General features: G+C 46.3%; 1 protein-coding gene across 5 annotated transcripts in view; it reads right to left on the bottom strand.

Annotated features, from left to right (window-relative positions):
* Positions 1-5,064: 5,064 nt before the first annotated feature.
* Positions 5,065-20,913, bottom strand: part of LOC148506367 (uncharacterized) — a 117,050-nt gene continuing 101,201 nt past the window's right edge. For 3 of the 5 annotated variants that reach the window (XM_088446908.1, XM_088446912.1, XM_088446911.1), the window contains 4 exons: positions 20,517-20,618; positions 15,940-15,990; positions 13,976-14,077; positions 5,065-6,846 (listed from right to left, as the gene is read on the bottom strand). In XM_088446908.1, coding sequence (XP_088303034.1) covers positions 6,803-6,846; positions 13,976-14,077; positions 15,940-15,990; positions 20,517-20,618 — 299 coding nt within the window. In that variant the 3' untranslated portion in view covers positions 5,065-6,802. The remainder of the gene's footprint in view (positions 6,847-13,975; positions 14,078-15,939; positions 15,991-20,516; positions 20,619-20,913) is intronic. The other 2 variants (XM_088446913.1, XM_088446914.1) reach the window with 1 other exon arrangement.

The following is a 20,913-nucleotide window of genomic DNA, read 5'->3' as shown; positions in this document are numbered from 1 at the left end:
CAGCTGATGCTGTGCACCTGTCTAAGGGTTCCCCTGGGTATAAAACTGTTCCACAGGTTCCAGGAAATTGCCTGAACAACGGTTGTCTCGTAGCGTGCTTTAGTGAGTTCCCGGTCCAGGTTCCTAACCTTCCTTGTAGCAGCAGTGTTATCATCTCCACCTGTGTGCCTCCCATCTCTGGTGAATATCCGTGCCGCAGTGTATACCATCTCTACCTGTGTGCCTCCCGTCTCTGGTGAATACCCGTGCAGCAGTGTTACCACCTTTACCTGTGTGCCTATACGTCTCTGGTGAATATCCGTGCAGCAGTGTATACCATCTCTACCTGTGTGCCTCCCGTCCCTGGTGAATACCCGTGCAGCAGTGTTACCACCTTTACCTGTGTGCCTATACGTCTCTGGTGAATACCCGTGCCATCCCCACCTGTGTGCCTTACGTCTCCAGTGAACATCCGTGCTACAACGTATACCACCTCTACCCGTGTGCCTTCTATCTCTGGTGACGTCTCAAGTAACCGTGAGTTGCTGCCCACTTGAAATCCTTATTGACATTTGATCCTCGTGTCAAGGTGTTTTTCTATACAGTGTTTTAAGGGACTGTTTGGTGCCTTGCAGGCATATCCTCGCTGGGCCACGGGTGTAGTGTCTCTATCCCTGCAGGGCTTGGGTACCTGGTCAAAGGACCGCGACCTGCTCACGGGGTGCAGCTAAGCCCATATCCCAATTGGGGGGGTCACTGGCGAACACCATCCTGTGGGTTAGACTCCGCACCTTTGCCCAGGTCTCGCCAACACTCAAGACCTGTGGATGAGGAGAACGTACATCCAGGCCCCTCGTCTCCACTTCTTTCCCCAACTTAGGCCCATCACATCCTCTTCTCTAGTCTCAGACGTGACAGCTGGGCTTGGTGGATGCTTGGAGGACAAGACATCCTGCGGAGAAACAATATTCATGTTTTTCACGTAGCTATCATTCGTTCTCCAGGATTGACCTTGCCCTGATCTCCCCCAATCTGTTGCCTAAACTTCAGTCAGTTGTTTATGAGGCAAGAGAGATTTCAGATCACTCCCCATTAGTACTTCGGTTGGACCTGATTGGTCAATGCGGGCATTCCTTTTGGAAGCTCAACCCCTTTTGGTTAACTCGTATGGGAGCGGGGTCGGAACATACAGGCAACCTGGGGTGAATTCTTCTCTAATAACCATGGCTCGGCTTCCACTATGGTAGTTTGGGATGCCTTTAAATCCTTCTTAAGGGGTACCCTGATTAGACGTGTGTCTGAATTAAAATCTTCCTACAAGCACCGTGAGAAAGAGTTGGAATCCTCCTGCAGGGCTTTGGAAGCAGCGTATCTGTCTGATGGGCAGGATTCTTCCAGACTTGCCTGGCTTGCCACGCAGAAGGAGTGAAGTGACTTACTATTGGCTAAGACTCAGTATAGGCTGTTGTTTGCAGCACATTCCCACTATGCCTTGGCTGACAGGCCGGGAGGTTCCTTGCTAATCTGGCACGTACAGAGAGGTCCCCTGTAGCTGTGGTTGAAGTTCTTGATTCTGCTGGGGTGGCCCAGATACAGACCCCAGATATTGCTGCAGTCTTTGTACAATTTTATAAGGCTTTATATACTTCTAGACTGACCTTCACATTAGATGATGTACAATCCTATCTCGCAGGTATATTATTGCCCACTTTGACGGCGGAGTACAGGGATTACTTGGACTCTCCCCTGACTCAGGAGGAGGTAGATGAGGTTTTGCGTTCATTCCCTGGCGGTAAGGCACCCAGATTAGATGGAGTTCCGATAGAGCTGTACAAGAAGCACAGTCAGTTTTATGTCCCTCGTCTCCTTGACTTGTTTAACCAGCTATATGAGGGCACTACTCTCCCACAATCTATGTCAGAGGCTCTTATTGTGGTCTTGCCTAAGCCGGGAAAGGATCCGAGGCTTTCTGACTCTTACCGACCCATATCCCTTCTCCCTACAGATGTTAAAATTTTAGCTAAATTATTGGCCATTCGATTAGGTAGGGTGATTTTATCTGTTGTCCAACCAGACCAGAAGGGGTTTATGCCTGGCAAGTCCACATCCATTAATTTACGTCGCCTTTTCACTCATTTGCAGGTCTCTCGTGGGCAAGGGTCCTCCTCAGTTGTTGTCTCGCTGGATGCAGCGAAAGCTTTCGATTCTGTCGAGTGGCCCTTCCTATGGGAGACCATGCGCTGTTTTGGGATTGGCCCTGGGTTTATAAAATGGGTTCAGCTCCTATATTCGGCCCCAACAGCTAGGGTGTCAGTTAATGGTTTTATATCCTCTTCCTTTCCTTTATCACGTGGAACAAGACAGGGATGCCCTTTGTCTCCCGCCCTGTTTGCTATTGCAATTGAGCCTTTGGCTTGTTTCATTCGGGCACATAGGAGTATCAGGGGATTGGAGCTGGGAGCCAGAACAGACAAAGTGGCGTTGTACGCTGACGATATGTTGCTCTTTATTTCTGACTGTTCCAGCTCCATGCCTCATGTTCTTGATCTCATTACTCAGTTTGGTAGTTTCTCGGGACTTACAATAAATTGGGATAAATCTTGTATTCTCCCCCTTAGAGGACCATGCCCTGTGAGTTCGAGTGTTTCACTTCCGCTGAAGTGGGTCAATACCTTTAAATATCTTGGTATTTGGATATCTAATGCTCCACGAGATTATGTGACCTTAAATGTGGTGCCCCAGGTGGACTATTTACGGGCTCGGGCAAAGACATGGAGCAAACTTCCGCTCTCACTCACCGGGCGTGTCAACTTAATTAAAATGGTGCTACAACCTAAACTGTTATATGTACTCCATAACTCTCCGATCTATCTTCCCCAAAAACTTTTCCATCAAATAAACAGTTTGGTCTCCTCTCTGGTCTGGGCGGATCGCAGAGCTCACATAAAATTGGATGTGCTTACTAAGCCTTGTTCACAGGGGGGTCTGGCGCTTCCCCACTTTCGCATGTACTATTTTGCATCTTAACTGGCGCATTTGTGGCAATGGATAAATGACACTGACCCTCTGGCCCTACATTCTGTTATGATCTCCCAAGTTACTCCAGGTCATACTCCTCTGCAGGCACTACTTAGTGGTAATATATCTAACACTATGTTACCTATACTTACTCAAGCTGTCAGAATATGGGACTCTGTCTCAAAACTTATGAAGACACAGGGCTTAGATCCGGCTACTCCATTATGGTGCTCTCGAGCTTTGCCTGAACTTTTGGCGTTGCAGACCAGGGGGACTAGGGGCAGGTGGGGAGTGGTTTCCTTGGGACAGCTATATAATGCAGGTGTACTTAAGTCCTTTAGTCAGTTACAGTCTGAATTTGGCCTCCCACGGTCACATTTCTTTAGATACCTGCAACTTAGACATGCGCTAGCAACCCAAATCCCTGATGCTCCCCCAAACATTCAAGATTCCCCTGTCAAAAAATTCTTGTCTGTAGGCGGACCTCGCCGTTTTGTTTCTCATGCCTACTCCTTTGTAATGCAGGCTCACCATCATGATGATCTGCCAGCTCTCAGAGCTAAATGGGAGGTTAATCTGGGTGCAATACAGGACGATTCATGTCGGGATGCATTGGGATGTCCACGATTAGCTACCACCTCAATTCGTTTCCAACAAATCCAGCTATTCCTATTGCACCGGGTTTATTTAACCCCTGATCGTCTGTTTAGGTTTGGTGGTCGTTCAGATTCAAATTGCCCTAAATGTAGTGCCCCATCGGCCAACTTTTGGCATTTGCTTTGGGATTATCCTCAGATTATGTCATTCTAGGTCAAAATACTCAGGGTAATCTCCTCTACAGGAGTTCCGCGGGCTGTTCTTACTCCTATTGTATGTACGCTTGGAATTATAGAAGACCACTTGCTTGATAGACACACTCGTCAGTATGTATTGAATGTTTGCATGTTGGCCAAAGTTTGCATTGCCCGCTCCTGGATGGCCTCCACAGGGCCGGAGTATTATGATTGGTTATCTTTAGTCTCTGCCACAATTGCACATGAAAAATATACCTATTTGGCTAGAAACGCCGAATCTAAATTTGAAGACATATGGGCCAAATGGCGTAATTCTGCTCATCCTCAGACCGCTCATCACCAGCTCTCTGTTTCCAATTCTTCATTTAGTGCTGTTATGTAATAGTACCAATGGGGGAAATAATGCTACACAATCACTTATTGGTGTGTGCGAGAAGGGAAAGAATATATATATATATATATATATATATATAATGTGTTTATGTATATGTGTGTATGTATATGTATTTATGGACAATTGTTGTATATGGGTGTTATATGCTAGTCTGTCTGCTCATTGTAATGTGACATCAATGATATGCTAGTCTTACATCCTTTTATTTTGTATTATGTTTGTATTATGTTTGTCTATTTGTTGTTGTTTTCTTTTTTGAAAATCAATAAAAAAGCACTTAATTAAAAAAAAAAAAAAACTTTTATGTTACACCGTTAGCGCTGATATCACTTCATCTTTTTGTACACATTTCATATTGTTTGGGTAAAAAGGAAACCCTAGATAGTGATTACCAGCTGCTTATTAGGTGTGGTGTGGAATTTGCCATCTATACCCTAAAATTCACCAATACATACATGTTACAGCTACCTAAAACTGCAATAAACAGCATGTACTGTATATAATCAGGCATTTACATTTGCACGCTCAGCTGAGCTGTCACTCACCGCCGGGTGCCTGCAGCATGTACACGGGCAATCGGCAGGTCACCCGTACACACCAGCAGATGCATTTACTGTACCTGACTCCCACGCACCACAGCTAGTGAGTAATCCGTGCTGGTGGGACACAGGTACAGCCTGCAAAGCGGAAGCACGGCCTACCCGAGGGTAATACACAGAACATAGGCTGTGCTTCAGGTCTGCTGCGCCCAAAACAGCTGACTATGCTGCCTTCCCCTCCTCCTGCTCTGAATTGGGATATTACAGATATGTAAAAGCAAGCCGATACATAAATAAAGATAAACGCCATTACAATACAATTGAGACATACTGTACATAATGCAGTCAGTAAATGTTTTATTATAAAATAAGAAATAAGTGTTATAAACAGTAAATAAAGAACTTTGTAAAATAACACTGCTCTGTAGAGACCCTTAGTTAGAATATAACTATATCGTAAATTCTCACAGGCGCAGTTCTCTCTACTATAATGATATAACCTGCCGTACTGTGGGGTCTAGTTACTAAGCAGTGTTAGGAGAGTGAAAAGTGATAAGAAAGTGATAAGGTGCCAGCCAATCAGCTCCTAAGTGCCATGTCACAGGCTGTGTTTGAAAAATGACAGTTGGGAGCTGATTGGCTGGCACCTTATCACTTACTTATCACTTTTCACTCTGGCCCTGATTCAGAGCCGGACGCTCTGACCAGAGCGCTCGTTCTGATTCAGGGCCCACCTCCATAAATATGGAGCGTCCTCCTGGACGCTCGTTTAGCTGTGGGTCACCACCCACAGCATATACGAGCGTGCAGGATGATCATCGAAACTGCGAGCAGAAGCCTGCGGTTGAGTTTCTCAACTGCAAGGCCAGGAGTGATTTTGGCTCTATCAGAGCCAAAATCACTCCCACTGACATCACTAGTGATGTCAGTGGGGCCGGCTTCAGACGGTAGGCGTTCCCTTGGGAACACCTCCGTCTGGCAGGCACGCCCCCGGCACACCCACCAAAGGGGGCGTGCTGTCAGTCAACATCGACAGCACGCCCCCTTTGATGAGACACTACGAGCGAAGGAAAGTCCTTCGCTCGTCGCGTCTCGCGCATACACACGACGGAGCTCCCTCCGTCGTGCGCAGTGCAGACCATCGACCCACTTGCGAGCGGACAGCCGCTCGCGAGTGGGTCTGAATGGGGGCCTCTGTCTCCTAACACTGCTTAGTAAATAGACCCCTGTATATCCTAAACAGATTACTGCAATGTATATGCTATAATAAATGACCACAATACATCACCGGGTTTGCTAGCTGCTATATTGCATACAGTCTGATTATTTAAAACAGATGTTCATAGTGGTTTTATCACTGTTATAAACACTTTACAATTGTGGACACAGTAATATACAAGGCTGAGTATTTACATAGAGAGTGGTAAGATGACAGTGCCCTGCTGGCAAGATTACAGCCTATGGCATTTTATATCCTGAGACTCAGATATACATCTGTTAGTCTTCTACAGGACCCATATAGTCTGGCTTTAAATTAATAATTATTCTGTGTTTCTCTACTGTTGTACACAAGTTAAGAAAATAATTTTTCAACAATAAAGCAATAGGAAAATGATGTCATTTTATAAACATTATTTGAAATCAATAACAATAATCTTCTTAGTGGGCAATATTATTGTTACAGTGAAAATCATCATAGTAAAATAACTGCTGTTACGAGTTGTGGAGACCAGGTTCAGGGCCCTTAATTAAACATGATTTAGGGGTCTAGTTACTAAGCAGTGTTAGGAGACAGAGTGAAAAGTGATAAGAAAGTGATAAGGTACCAGCCAATCAGCTCCCAACTGTCAATTTTCAAACACAGCCTGTCAGATGGCAGTTAGGAGCTGATTGGCTGGTATCACTTTTCACTCTGTCTCCTAACACTGCTTAGTAAATAGACCCCTTAATTTGATACATACTGTATTAGGGAAGATTGTGAACTGAATTTCCAAAATGTTTCACACAATTCCACGTATTTACTGAGCAGATAACCGCAATAGGTGATATAACAAGATGACTGTTGGTATTTTGAAGATTTAGCCGGTTTCCATAGCTTCTTCTCCCATAGATTCTGGTAGCCCTATAGATACAGACAACAGGATTAAATATCTGTCACATGTCAGGTCTATTGCTAGTTACAGTGTATATAGTACTAACCATAGAACTAACCTGGCAGGCCTTACACTGACTGCGGGTGCCATTTTACATTTTCGCTGGAAAGCAGCATGTTACAAAAGCCGCTGCTTCGTAAATAAAGCCCTAGGACTCATATATAGGGCCGTATTCAATTAGGTGCGAAAAGTCAGATTCCGTAAAAACGGTATCGTGGATGACGTCATTTCGCCATGCGAAAAGTTTCCTCCGTATTCAATTCCGGCGACTTTTCGCTGGTGTGGAATCGCAATGCAATGGAATAGGCAAAAAAGTTTCGCCTATGAATACCCGGCGGAAAAAAGTGCAGAATTGCGGTTTTGGGGTGCAAAAATGCGGAAACCACTCTGCACCCTTTGGACAGCCCCCCAAAAGATAACTACGTTAAAAAAAAAAAAAAAAAAAAGGAAGACCCCAAAAAAGAGCTTTGAAAATGGGTGTGGAAAATTACAAAGTGGGGATACAAATGCAAAAAGTAGCAAAATGGACTTTAGGGGGGTCTGCAAGTATGGGGGAGGAGGTGTTTTTTTGATTGCAGGTGCTTGCTGAAGGTGCGTTTTTTGCAGCACTTAAAACTTCACTTTAGCGATTTTTAACTACAATATGCTTACACCCATTTTCAAGTACCCCAAATATGACAGGACTTCTTATTTTCGCAAAAAAAAAACACTTAATGCCATTCTTCACCACTTGTGCAAAAACGCTATTTTAGAGCAATTGACAGCACTTAAATACCCCAAATAGCTTCAGTAGGGCTCATCGGGGACATCTAGACTGAGCCCCAATGTTAGTGCATCTTTTGGGGGGTGTCAGGCTGATTTCCCCAATTCTGCCATGACTTTTCACCTGTTTGAGTTTCGCCCGGACGCGTTTTCGCGTCCTTTGGAATTTAATACGGTGAATAGCGGGAGCGCGACCGATACTTTTTCGCATGAAAAACTGGTGATGTCACCGAAAAAAGTCCGGCATGCGAAAAGAATTGAATACGGCCCACAGTTGGATATATGCTTGTTTTCATTTACTGTTTTACATGCACCAAGAAAAAAAATAATTTATATACAAATAGATTTTTGCATATCTTCAACATGGGCAAGCATATACCACATATACAGTATTAAGGACAGGTTTACGTAATTATAACCCAATATAGTATTTTAACCTGTAATTACAGGATTGCCAAATGAATGTAGATGTGAGAACAATGAGTAGGAGAGCTTACAATCTGTTGACGGAAAGAGCAGCAAGCGCGGCTGAGTAGTTTAAGTGGGTGTAGGGTAGGATCTAGCATAGAAGCTTTTGCAGCAGGACCCGGGGGGGGGGGGGTCTCATTAGGACAGAGCGGTACACATTTCCATACTGTAGCTGTGCGGTGGCACAATTAGGCAGGAATGAGAGGAGGCAAGGTGCTGGCCAGAGCTAGACCTAAGACATCATGAAGGAGAGTATTTCAAAATGAGGAATGTGATAGGGCAACACAGTGGCACAGTGGTTAGCATTTGTTATCAGTGTTGAGATCATGGGTGTTTTGGAGCTATCTGTGTGGAGTTTGTATGTTCTACCCATGTTTGGAAGGTTCTCCTCCAACTACTCCGGTTTCCTCCCTCATTCTGGTAAGTGTATTTGCTTCCAACAAAAATGAATCTTATGGTGGGTACACACTACACGATATGCTCCCTGAGCGATATCGTCTAGTGTGTCCCCGGCAGGCTGTGCTCAATGTCGTTCATGACATTGAGCACAGCCGCTGAACGATATCATTAACGATATCATTAACAATATCGTTCAGCTCCGGGCTCTCTCCCCCATTCCCCAACATGCAGCAACCTGACAATATCGTCAGGTTGGCCTGCATGTTAACCCGATGAACGATGATGACGAACGACCAGCGGGAACATGCGTCGTCTTTATCGTTCATTGTTTTTGTGTTAAAAATGGACGATAAAGTGGACGACTGAACGATAACGATATCGTTATCGTTCAGTCGTCCACTTTAATCGCCCAGTGTGTACCCACCATTAGTGTGTGCGTTTTAAGGAATATAGGGCCAAATGTAATAGGGTGAGAGTTTAGAGATTGTGAGAGTTTAGCAGTTACCTCTCACACTTATTAAACTCGCCCAATGTTATAGAGTCCGAGAACAGGCAAACTCCCATGTTTTTAGACTCAAAAAAACTCTCTCGATGTAAACTCTCATCCAGATGTTTCCTCAATTTGGAGATAAAACTCGACCAATGTGAGAGGTTACTGCTAAACGCTCACATTTTCTAACCTCTCACCCGATTACATTTGGTCCATAGACTGCAAGTTCCACTGGAGCAGGGATAGATGATTACGCAACTGAGTGTCCCAAGATGGCTGCCTCACACAAAATGTAGAGTGCTTTCAGGGCCTGATTCAGAGCCGCTCGTAAGCGGCCGCTCGTTCGCTCCAAGCGATGTTCGCACATCTGCGCATGCGTATGGGTTTTACTTTTAGTACGCATGCGCGAACCAGTCAGTGCGGTTGAAAATCGTGTGCTCGCAAAATAGCGAATGCCTGCTAATTTGAGTGACAGAATGAGGCGTTTGTGGGTGGTAACAGGGGAAGGTGTTTGAAAACGGGGAGTGGAGATCAGAACGCAGGCGTGCCAAACGGTCAAAACGGGCGTTTTAAGGGTGTGCATAATTAACAAAGCAGCATCATTGACCACGTCACTTGGTTGTCTTTTAGCCTGAACTGCTCGCAAGATTGCGGTAGGAAAATCCAACCACAAGCACTGCGAGCAGTTCATACGCCTTTCGATGTACTCGATTAATTAAATAAATAGCGGAGATGACGTAAGATGCGAGCGGCCAGGGGGCGTTTTTTCCAAAATAGTGAGCGCATGTTTCGTTCGCTCGTTCAGACAGAGGCGTCAACAGACCGCAAAGAGCGAGCGCTTAATTTAAATAGCCAGCCCCTTTTTCTGAACGAGCGGCCGCAAATAGCGTCCGGCTCTGAATCAGGTCCTCAGTCCTATGATCAATGCCATATAAAGAATGATTTTCATCGTTATGTATGGTTAGAAGGTGCTGTTAAGAGCTGTGGGGGCAATAAGCAATCCACTCTGCAGGAGTCACTGTAAGGATTTGAAGACTTTTGCAGCGGATATGGGGTGGCGAGAGAGCTTAGGGGTCTATTTACTAAGCGTTGGAGGGAGATAAATTCGACGAAGATAAGGTGCCAGCCAATCGGCTCCTAAGTGTCATTTTTCAAACACAGCTTGTGACATGGCAATAAGGAGCTGATTGGCTGGTACCTTACAGTATCTCTGTCGATTTTTACTGCCTCCAATGCTTAGTAAATAGACCCCTCTTGCTGCCAGCATTTACAGATGGGTGAGGGCAATGCCAGATCGGAGGAATTTGCAGTTATCAAGTTTGGAGAAGATAATAGAAATTTGGTTGCATCTTAGGTAAGAGAAAGATGTATTGTAGAATATAATGTAGGTGGAAGTGACAGGACTGCAAGAAACGCTGGAGGTGAGGACTAAAGCAGGGGAAGGAATTGAAGGCGACACCAAGGCAGCAGGTTTGGGAGAGTGAAGGAGCCGTGGCATCACCGATGGCGTGGGAGATGTGAGGATGGGGATAACTCCAGGAGCTGGCAAGTTGATAAGAGATGTTTTAGACCTGTTGAGATTTCGGTAGAGCTTTAGGCAGCATTGGGAAACCCATGTACAGTAAGACTAGCAAAGAGTCAAATTGTCACACAAGATAGGAGAGGAAAGGAAAATAGGGAATTATTTGCTAAAAAAAAAACTGGTTTAATAAGAGTATAGCACAGGACAAAGACCATAACCCATAACCTTGTGGGAAGCCAACAGGTACAGTACTGGGAGGAGGTGTCAGAGGTAGAGGCACTGGAAGAATCCGTGGAAAGCTACACTGGTAGTTGAACCAGGAAAGAACAGTGTCAGGAAGGATAATGGTGTAAAATGATGATTAAAGTTGCCAGAAGCGACAGAGAGGTGCTGGGAAATGAGCAGGGGAAGATTACACGTATAATGTGATGTACGAGAGTTCTGTGAAATGTTTGAGGTCAGAGGACAGTTGCAGTGAGTTGTGAAGAGATGAGGAGAGGCAGGCGATGCAGGCACCTGTGTACAGGCTCTTCAAGAGTGTGATAGACAAAGGCTGGGCATGTGTTCAATGTGTGGTGGGAATGGGCCAGTGAGGCTAGACAGGGTGAGGAGAGGGCCTGGAAGCAGCTTGTAGTGTGGACGAGTTAGGAAATGATTTGGTACAGGCGGCAGGTGCAGCCTGAGACTATGGGCCTAATTCTGAGTCACATCTGTGACTTTATGCTAATGCCATTACAAAGCCCTTCCCTGGGGTACATGCGAGTATCCAAATGTGCAAGAAGTGAGACGCACCAACTGTCGCACCACCATAGCGCAGGTACAGATTATCCGAGTGAGTACGTCCTCCTATGTGAAGGATTCTGTGTCTCTGAACCCAACCTCTATCAGCGACACGTAAGACACAATATCTCCGTGCCTATAATAAGCCACCTCCGTTACCTCCCAGTCTCTGCCCGGGAAGACCCCATACACTCCTACTACTGAGCATCCAAATCCGTACTGTGGGCCTGATTCAGAGCCGGACGCTCTGACCAGAGCGCTCGCTCTGAATCAGGGCCCTCCTACCTAAACTTGGAGCGGTCCCTTGGACGCTCGCATAGCTGTGGGTTACCACCCACAGCATATGCGAGCGGCCAAAAAGATGGTCGCGATGGTCAAGACCATCGCGACCATCGGGCTTGCGACGAGACCCTGCGGTAGGGTCTCGCTGCCGCAAGCCCAGGAGTGCTTTTGGCTCTATCAGAGCCAAAAGCACTCCCACTGACATCACTAGTGATGTCAGTGGGGCCGGACCCAGACGGTAGGCGTTTCCATGGGAACGCCTCCGTCTGGGCAGCAACGCCCCCAGCACGCCCACCAAAGGGGGCGTGCTGTCACTCACCATCGATAGCACGCCCCCTTTGGTGCGAGACCCATAACGACGGCTTGGCCGTCGCTATGCGGGTCTCACGCATGCGCACGACGGAGCTCCCTCCGTCGTGCGCATGCGCACTAGGGCACCATCGACCCGCTTGCGAGTGCTCAGCGCTGGCGAGCGGGTCTAAATCAGGCCCTGTGACTCTGTACGTACAATATCAGGACGCATGTCACTCAGAGCCACACGCACATGAAAAACACTACTCAGGCCCTGTGTGTGCAGACGCTTCATCCATGGTAACAGGAGACAATGAGCTGAGGGGGACTGGAGAGTATATAGGAATATGGGTGGGGTCTGTCATGAGGAAGTATTCTGTCCAATGGTTTTGAATCCGTCTATGAAGTAGGTGTGAAGCCAATGGGCTGTGGGCCTGATTCAGAGCCGGACGCTCTTTGAGAGCGCTTGCTCTGAATCAGGGCTTCCCTGTTTTTTTTTTAAAGACGGCCTTCTGGCCGCTTGCTAAGCTGTGGGTGACCAGCCACAGCTTTAGCGAGCGGCCAGGTGATGGTCGCGATGATCACGACCATCGCGACCATCGGGGCTTTCGACGAGACCCTTGTGGTAGGGTCTCGTTCCCGCAAGCCCCAGTGAGCTTTCGGCTCTAATAGAGCTGGAAGCTCACCACTGACATCACTCGTGATGTCAGTGGGGCCGCCCCCAAACAGCAGGCGTTCCTTCGGGAACGCCTCTGTTTGGCCAGCCACCCCCCCTGCACGCCTCCAAAATGGGGCAAGCTGTCAATCACAATCGACAGCTGCCCTGTTTTGGTGCGAGACCCGTAGCGACGGAGCGCCCGTCGCTGGCCGGGTCTCGCGCATGCGCTCGCCGGAGCCGGCTCCGGCATGCTCACGCGCAGTGGGGGACCATCAACCCGCTTGCGAGTGCTGTGCGCTCGCGAGCGGGTCTGAATCAGGCCCAGTGTACAGTGGTAACTGAGGCAGCAAATTCAGGTCAGGACAGTAGGAAACATGAGGCAGATGAGGCTCTGTTCTTGGTCCTGTGTAATCCTATGGTAGGAAGGTAATCCATATGGAAAGAAGTATAAACCAGAATGGATGGACCGTACCTGTGGGGCACCCAGCGTGATTAATCAGGAGAGCTTGGCAACTGTATAGCTAACAGGGTAGCCAATGAGAAGTGGTCTCTTACACCAATCCGTTAATCACAGAGAAAAGAGCACATGTAAGCTCCACCGGGGCAGGGACGTATGTGACTGGCCAAATATTCTCTGTACAACGCTGCAAAATGTGTGTGCGCTATATAAATAACGGCCAATAAATAAACATGCCAGAGACTTCTCATTTGAATGTACAAGGTTCTGAAGGCATCTCTAGTGCGCAAATCACCAGGAAAATGGCCGCAGCCATACTTCACAACTGTCCCGCATTCAGCGCGACAGTCCCGCGGTGGAATGAAGTTGGGAGGATCACAAGGAGGAGAACAGATGCCGTGCACATGCACACAGCATCTGCTCACTCGTGTAGGGAGAGCCTGGGGGCTGCCCAGCATCTTGGAGAGTGCTGGGCACGCCCCCATAGTGACGAAAACGGGGGAAGCTGCGAGGCCCTGCCCCGTTTTCCACAGGCTCCACCCCTTTTCTCGAAGCCACGCCCCATTTTTGGGCGAACTGTCCCTCCCCAGGGTGGGAGAATGCTGGGAGGTATGCCGCAGCAGCTATTTTCTTGGTAATCTCAATCTTCGGCAGCGGCCGATGCAGGACTCTGGAGAGGTACAGTAAGTATAATAATTACATGGGTGCAGAGTGTGGACCCAGGGGCCCGTGTGCACCGCACACCCTGCACCCATTATAGACACGCCCCTGCTCAGACCCATGAATCCCATTTAGATATGTTTCCTGCAAAACAAACTCTTCTCCCTGTATCTGGGTACAATAAGAGAAGTGCATTCTGCCCAGCTCACCGCCAACCACTCACATAGACCCTCCTGCACATGGCAAGGAAAGGACTGGACCATGAAACACAGGACTGTTTGGGGGGTATTTATTATCAGGGTACTTATATTGTTCATCTCTAAGCTTACCGGAGTCTGCACTCCCCTCAGTAGCAGCGCAGGGTGAAGCAGGATGCTGGTAACTGATGACACAGTATTCATGAGGGTGCTGTGGATGTACTGGGTATGTTTCTGTGAGAAGGAAACCACACAGGAGATTAGATAATGGAGCAGTCACCTGTCTGTATGATGAGCTCTCCACCGTACATCAGAGCCTCAGCTCTGTTATCTGCATCCAATGCACCATAATCATCCCTGTGACAACCCCCCATTCACAGCATAGTGCCAGTTATAGCCTAAAGGCCCACGTACATCTACCGTCAGGTCTCGCGATGCTGCGATGGGATTGGAAAAACTGATTCACCGGTCGGAAATGCAGAGCGGCGGCCATCGATGTTCCGTGATCCGTCAGAAGATCGGTGAAATTATACATGTTAAATTTCACAGATTCTCCGACCTGGCATCGCAGGAATGCGGGATCGCGGCGATCTGTCGCAGATGTATGGGCGCCATCACTTAATGGATACTCACCACACAGTATTGCAGACACGTCAGGCTATTACATGTGATGGGCTGTGATTAGACAACTGCATTTACACTGTGATATTCTGCTGGTAACAGCGACCGTGACCAGTCATCTGATGTCATGTGACCCTAACACGGATGCTAACACTTCAACCCATGGAATGTGTGACATCTACAGCCTCGGCCAATAAGCGATGTTTATTATACAATTACAGAACATGTTTATGTATTCATTCTATTAATATCTCATTGTATATAGAGCAACAGTAACCTCTCTCAGTGTAGAATATAAGGATACATTATCCCATTGCACAGTAACCATATATTCGCCTGCAGAACTTTCTCATATAAAGTATTAGCTATTTCAAAATCTATTTATCAGACAGGCAGGAAACATTATATACATTGTTAGTAATATACAGATAGAGCACTAGTTATCCCAACTTGGGGGCATATTCAATTAGGTGCGAACAGCAGAGAGCGTTTCGCATTCCGGACTTTGACGTCATCACTGGTCTTCCATGCAAAAAAGTATCGCCTACGTCCCCGCTTATCCCCGTATTCAATTAGAAATCAGCGAAAACGGGACCCAGCAAACCTCTAACAGGTGAAAAGTACTGTCAGATTTGGGGAAATCAGCCTGACACCCCCCAAAAGATGCACTAACATTGGGGATCAATATAGATGCCCCCGAATAGCCCTGCTGGGGTACATAAATGCTCTCAATTGCTGCTAATTAGCATCTTTGCACAAGTGGTAAAGAATAGCAATTAGCAGTTTTTCTTGGTGAAAATAACTAGTCCCAGCAAATTTGGGGTACATGAAAATGGGTGCAAGCATGGTTAAAAATTGCAAAAGTGAAGTTTTAAAAAACGTAAAAACGCACCTACAGCAATCACCTGCAATCAAAAAAACACCTCCCCAATACTTCCAGACCCCCCAAAAGCTTATTTCGCTAGTTTTTAAGTTTGTACCCCAACTTTGTTTTTTTTTCACCCCCTTTTTTAAAGCCATTTTTTGGGGGTTTCCCCACCTTTGCACCCCAAAACTGGAATGCTGCACTTTTTTCCGCCTGGTTTCATAGGCAAATCTTTTTAGCCTATACCAATGCATTTACTTTCCGCACCGGTGAAAAGTCGACACCCTTGAATACGGGCATAAGTTTCCGCTGGCAAAATGACATCATCGGCGAAAATTTTTCGCCAAAAACGGCTTTCCGCACCTTATTGAATACGCCCCTTGATGTCTCAGACTCTCCCAGAGAGCTATAGACGTAGCCACCTGTTTCTCTGAGCTCCTCTGTGTTACTTAGGTAAAGAGGACTCATTATACACTGATCTGTTCTGGTCGGGGAAGTGCTACATTATATCGCTGCTCCCTAACTGGTGACTACACGGAGCAGATGCTACAACTCACTATGTACAAACTAATATCATCTTCCTTCATGCACATTCATCGTATAAACTCACCGTGATCCATTTCTGTATCATCACAATTATTTGACAGGATATTTTGCTGACCTGTGAGAAGAAACCCAGAGATAGAGATGAGAAGACAGTAACTGGGTCACTTATATTCCCATAGTGTGGTAGATTATTGTGACACGAGATCTATGGAATTGGTGTTTTCTAATCGCATTATACAAGTCCATGTTACACCTACTTACTACCAATAAGCAGCCCCCAATTTCTGCAGCCATTACAAACAGACATGTCTGGCCTGTGGGCCTGATTCAGAGCCGGACGCTCTGAACGAGCGCCCGCTCTAAATCAGGGCGTGTTTTTTTTTTTTCGAAGCGGCCTCTTGGACGCTCGCATAGCTGTGGGTTACCACCCACAGCTTATGCGAGTGTCCATGATGATGGTCGCGATGGATCGTGACCATCGGGCCTGCGACGAGACCCTGCGGTAGGGTCTCGATGACCGCAAGCCCTGGAGTGATTTTGGCTCTATCTACCAAAGGGGGCGTGCTGTCACTCACCATCGACAGCACGCCCCCTTTGGTGCGAGACCCCGAGCGACGGCTACCCCGTCGCTCACCGGGTCTCGTGCATGCGCACAACGGAGCTCCCTCTGTCCTGCGCATGCGCACTTGGGTACCATTGACCTGCTTGCGAGCGTCCTGCGCTCGCGAGCGGGTCTAAATGAGACCCTCAGTGTGTTAGATGGACTGTTATAACATTTTTTTTTTATAAAAATAAAGTATGGCTGGCTACTGTGGAGAGGGAAGGATGGATGTTGCTGATGCTGACCATAGGGGTTGGCTGGCTGGCTACTGTTTTCCATATACAATACATCGGGGCTGGCTGGCTACTGTTGTCCTTGTCCATATAGGGGCTGGCTGTTGTCCTGTTCATAGGGGCTGGCTGGCTGTAGTGCTGTGTTGTCCAGGGGCTGCTCTGTCCTTCAGGGGTGCTCTCTTCACCCACCCCCAGTGTGAAAAGCTGGGCTGGCAGGCTACTGTTGTCCATATATATATACATAGGGGCTGGCTGGCTACTGTTGTCCTTGTCCATATATTGGCTGGCTGTTGTCCTGTCCATAGGGGCTGGCTGGCTGTAGTGCTGTGTTGTCCAGGGGCTGCTCTGTCCTTCAGGGGTGCTCTCTTCACCCACCCCCGTCGTTATTCGGGTCTTGCACATGCGCACGACAGAGGCGTCTCCGTCGTGTGCATGCGCATTTGGGCAACATCGACCTGCTTGCGAGCGCTCAGCGCTCGCGAGCGGGTCTGAATCAGGCCCTGTGTTCTGTGGCTGTGACTGACAATATTAAATCATCCATAGACTTTCTTCTGCTCATCCTTCATCAAAAGCATCAGGACTATCTGCAAATAATCAATGCACTCTCTGTGAGCTCACATTTTTGGAGTGGTGTCCCAACCAGAGAGCCAGAGAGCATCTCCCAGCTGTGGCCTGCAGACCCCCGGCCTCACCGCGAATCACGTGGCACACCGCACCCTCGCCAGCTTCCCAGCATTCATTTCATTTCCCTCTACTTCCTGTATCCACATAGGGACATAACGGGGAAATAGACCCAAATATGACTCAGTCACTGTCTCGTCTATATTGATTGCAAGGTGAATTTAATTATCTTGCGGTCACCAGCACCGTTTTTTCCAAAATACAGCTAAGTGCCAAAGTCTTCCAGGGGGGGATAAGCCCACAGTAATTGTACATGGTATAATACTCCTGGCATATGTAAGGGATGGTATATCACCAGCTTTACATCGGTGTTAGCACAACACATGTCCATCAATGTCATAATAAAAAAAAAAAAAACATTGGCCACAAAATGTTCATGTTTTTGGTATTAGAGCAGCTATGTTTTTGGATGAAAACATTGATTTCTGAGATTTTGACGACATACTGTATACAGAAAAACATTAAGATTGGCAAAAAAAAAACATTGATGGAGGAAAAACCTTAAACTCCCAACATCAATGGAAAGGCTGTAGAAAATTCCCCCACAACATCAAATATAGACCTCAAAGCACTGATGTTTGCAAAACATCAATGTTCAATGCCCATTCCTAGCCTGCGGGCCAGATGGAGAGCCATGTCCATAATTTAAATGGGTGATCCAGAATATTGTTAAAATGGGTAACTATCAGATGGCTCTTTAAAGAGAAACTTGACCCCTGGCCTTGTTACTAGAAGTAGCAGACCCAACTCTACCGAGTTTCTCAATTTATTTTGTGCTTTATCTTTTCCCACGGCCCTCTCCTTTCTTCCCTTCATGCCGAGCCATCTCCCCTACCACCTCTCCTACCTGATGTCCTCAAGAGTTTCATATTTACCATCAAAGTATCAGCATTGGCAACTACTTCACAAGACACGGCTAATCTCCTAAACTAGTGGAGAACAGGTACAGTAGCATATGATGGACCAGCTAAACATTCCTACTCTCCACCTATCCCTCCTTCCTCTCTTCTCTCACTTGGCCTTTGTCTTACAAAGGGACCAATCCTAATTATAAGAGTGCCTCCATTAGAGACTACACCACAGGGCATTGCAGCTCTATTTTCCTAGTGTTGGCTAGGAGATCCATGATCAATTGGTCACAATTTGTCTCCAAAGCATAAAGGGCTTGAACATCTTAGAACAACGGCCCAGTGTCCAGCACCAGCTCCATGTAGGCCGATTTAGTATTGCGTTCTACAAGGTAACACATTACATACAGGGTGCTACTACGTCTCTTTTTAATTGCAAAGCGATATTCTGTGTGTCCTCGTGAATAAGGTGAGCTCCTGGGATAAACCTGCACCTCCTCTTCCCCTTCTCACCATCATATACTCCAACCCTGCGCTCTAGCATTTTCCTTTCATGATACAGGCACATTTTGGGGCCTGATTAGAGATGGTCGCAGACACGTCTTTATGCTAATGCCGCTACAAATCCCATCCTTGTGTACAAGCATGCGCCCAACCGCGCAAAGACAGCGCATACCATCTACACTTGCACCAGAGTACATACATTTTTTCAATAAGGTGGAGACAGTCATGTATTGGACTAATGAGAATAGCACCTACCAATTCACCATCACATACTGACATCACAGCAATTAGTACTGTTACCCCTAGAATATATCTTATTTTATTAGTATTTCGTGTGTAACATTCAAGTACAGACCCAAAACCGAATTAACAGTAGTGAGCAGTTATCAGGGGAGTAATTTTCAAGTATTTTATTAAATAATCTCTGTGACCACGCACAAAACTGGTAACAACAACATCTACGCAATGATGCCCATCTCAATATATTTTGCTACGAAGCAAAACTCTTGTCTCCCAATCTGGATGCACTAAAATGCACATGACTGTACCCTGTGTGTATTCTGGGCCTATGACATAGATTGGAGGACTAGTGTTACGGGGACTCCTTTGGGAGGAAGGCAGAACCTATTCGTTCCAACGTGGACAAGACTGTACCATAGAGCATTTCATTTTCTAAAGCTTTGACCCTTGCTGGAATCTGGATACAAATGAAGCATATTTACATACTTCACTCTAATGACGAGGGCAAATGATCTATGAAACGCGTTGATTTGTATAATTATTTTTGGAAGTTGAAAATCACATATTGTAAACCAAACATAATGATGGGATCATCAAAAGCTTTTATAAGAACTGGTTTCTATATTGAACATTGGAAACTATTTAGCTATTACTTGTTTTAAACTATATAGAAATAAAATCAGATATTAAAAACAATTCAACGCTGGAGTACAGTAGATGATATCAAACATTTAATTAGTATAAGACCTAAGCTAAGAAGAAATCGTATCTTTAAGGACCAGGCATTTCTGTGGCAGCGACGATTACCAATAACATGTAATAGTGACAAGGAGCATGACTAGGCTGAGTCCCTATTTATCAAGGAACAACCGGAGCCCCCCAGCTGCTCCCCAATAGTCATTCCCCTATTCATGTAACTCAAGCAAACAAAAAACAAAATGAAGATGACATAACAGAAGGAACTTATGCTGCTCTCTGACAGTCCTGCAGCTTCAAAAAATTACTCTTATTTTATTAGCCTTGATTTGTAAATTGTAAGAGCTCTGTTTCAAGTGCTGATAAAATCAGTTTAAGACATACAGGGGTCTATTTACTAAGCAGTGTTAGGAGACAGAGTGAAAAGTGATAAGAAAGTGATAAGGTGCCAGCCAATCAGCTCCCAACTGTCATTTTTCAAACACAGCCTGTGAGATGACAGTTGGGAGCTGATTGGCTGGCACCTTATCACTTTTCACTCTGTCTCCTAACACTGCTTAGTAAATAGACCCCTGTATGTTTACTAGGAGAGATTTGTTCTGACAGCTCATCTCCGATTACAGAGGGGGAGATGTATCAAACCTACTAATGAGGGCAAGTGGAGAAGTTGCCCCAAATCAAACCAATTAGTTTATACCTATCATTTATCTAGTACATTCTATAAGATGATAGCCATAACCTGATTGGTTGCTATGGGTAACTTCCCCACCTGACCTCTGTAGACGGCCTGTTTGGGTGGATATATGGGTGCACATCACTGACTCATAGTTATACTTACTGATTCCTGTGTTACCATCTGCAGTTGTGTAATGTGATGGCGGGATCTCATTGTGGGTGACATTATGCTCATGGTGCTGAGGCGGATGTTCCTGGTGTGTGTCTGTGAGGAGGAAACCAGGCAGGAGATAAGATAATGGGGCTGTACTGACCGTCTCATCTCAGTGTACAACCAGGACTATTACACCGGTCACCTGTCTATATAATGTGCTCTCCCCTTATATCACAGCTATGGCCACTGGGACACTAACCAAATGAGAACTGCCCAGTGACAGCTTGGTGCCAGTACATGCCCAGCATGCTGGAAATCCCCTCTGCGGTATTATAGACACGTTGGGCTTTTATGGTGATTTGCCGCCGGTAACGGTGCCATGACCAGTGCCCTGATATAATGCTAA

Source organism: Taudactylus pleione, unplaced genomic scaffold, assembly GCF_031769625.1.
Source record: "Taudactylus pleione unplaced genomic scaffold, aTauple2 ptg000407l, whole genome shotgun sequence".
Taxonomy (NCBI): Eukaryota; Metazoa; Chordata; class Amphibia; order Anura; family Myobatrachidae; genus Taudactylus; species Taudactylus pleione.
Note: the sequence above shows the minus strand (reverse complement) of the source record. Positions and strands in the feature narration are given on the sequence as shown.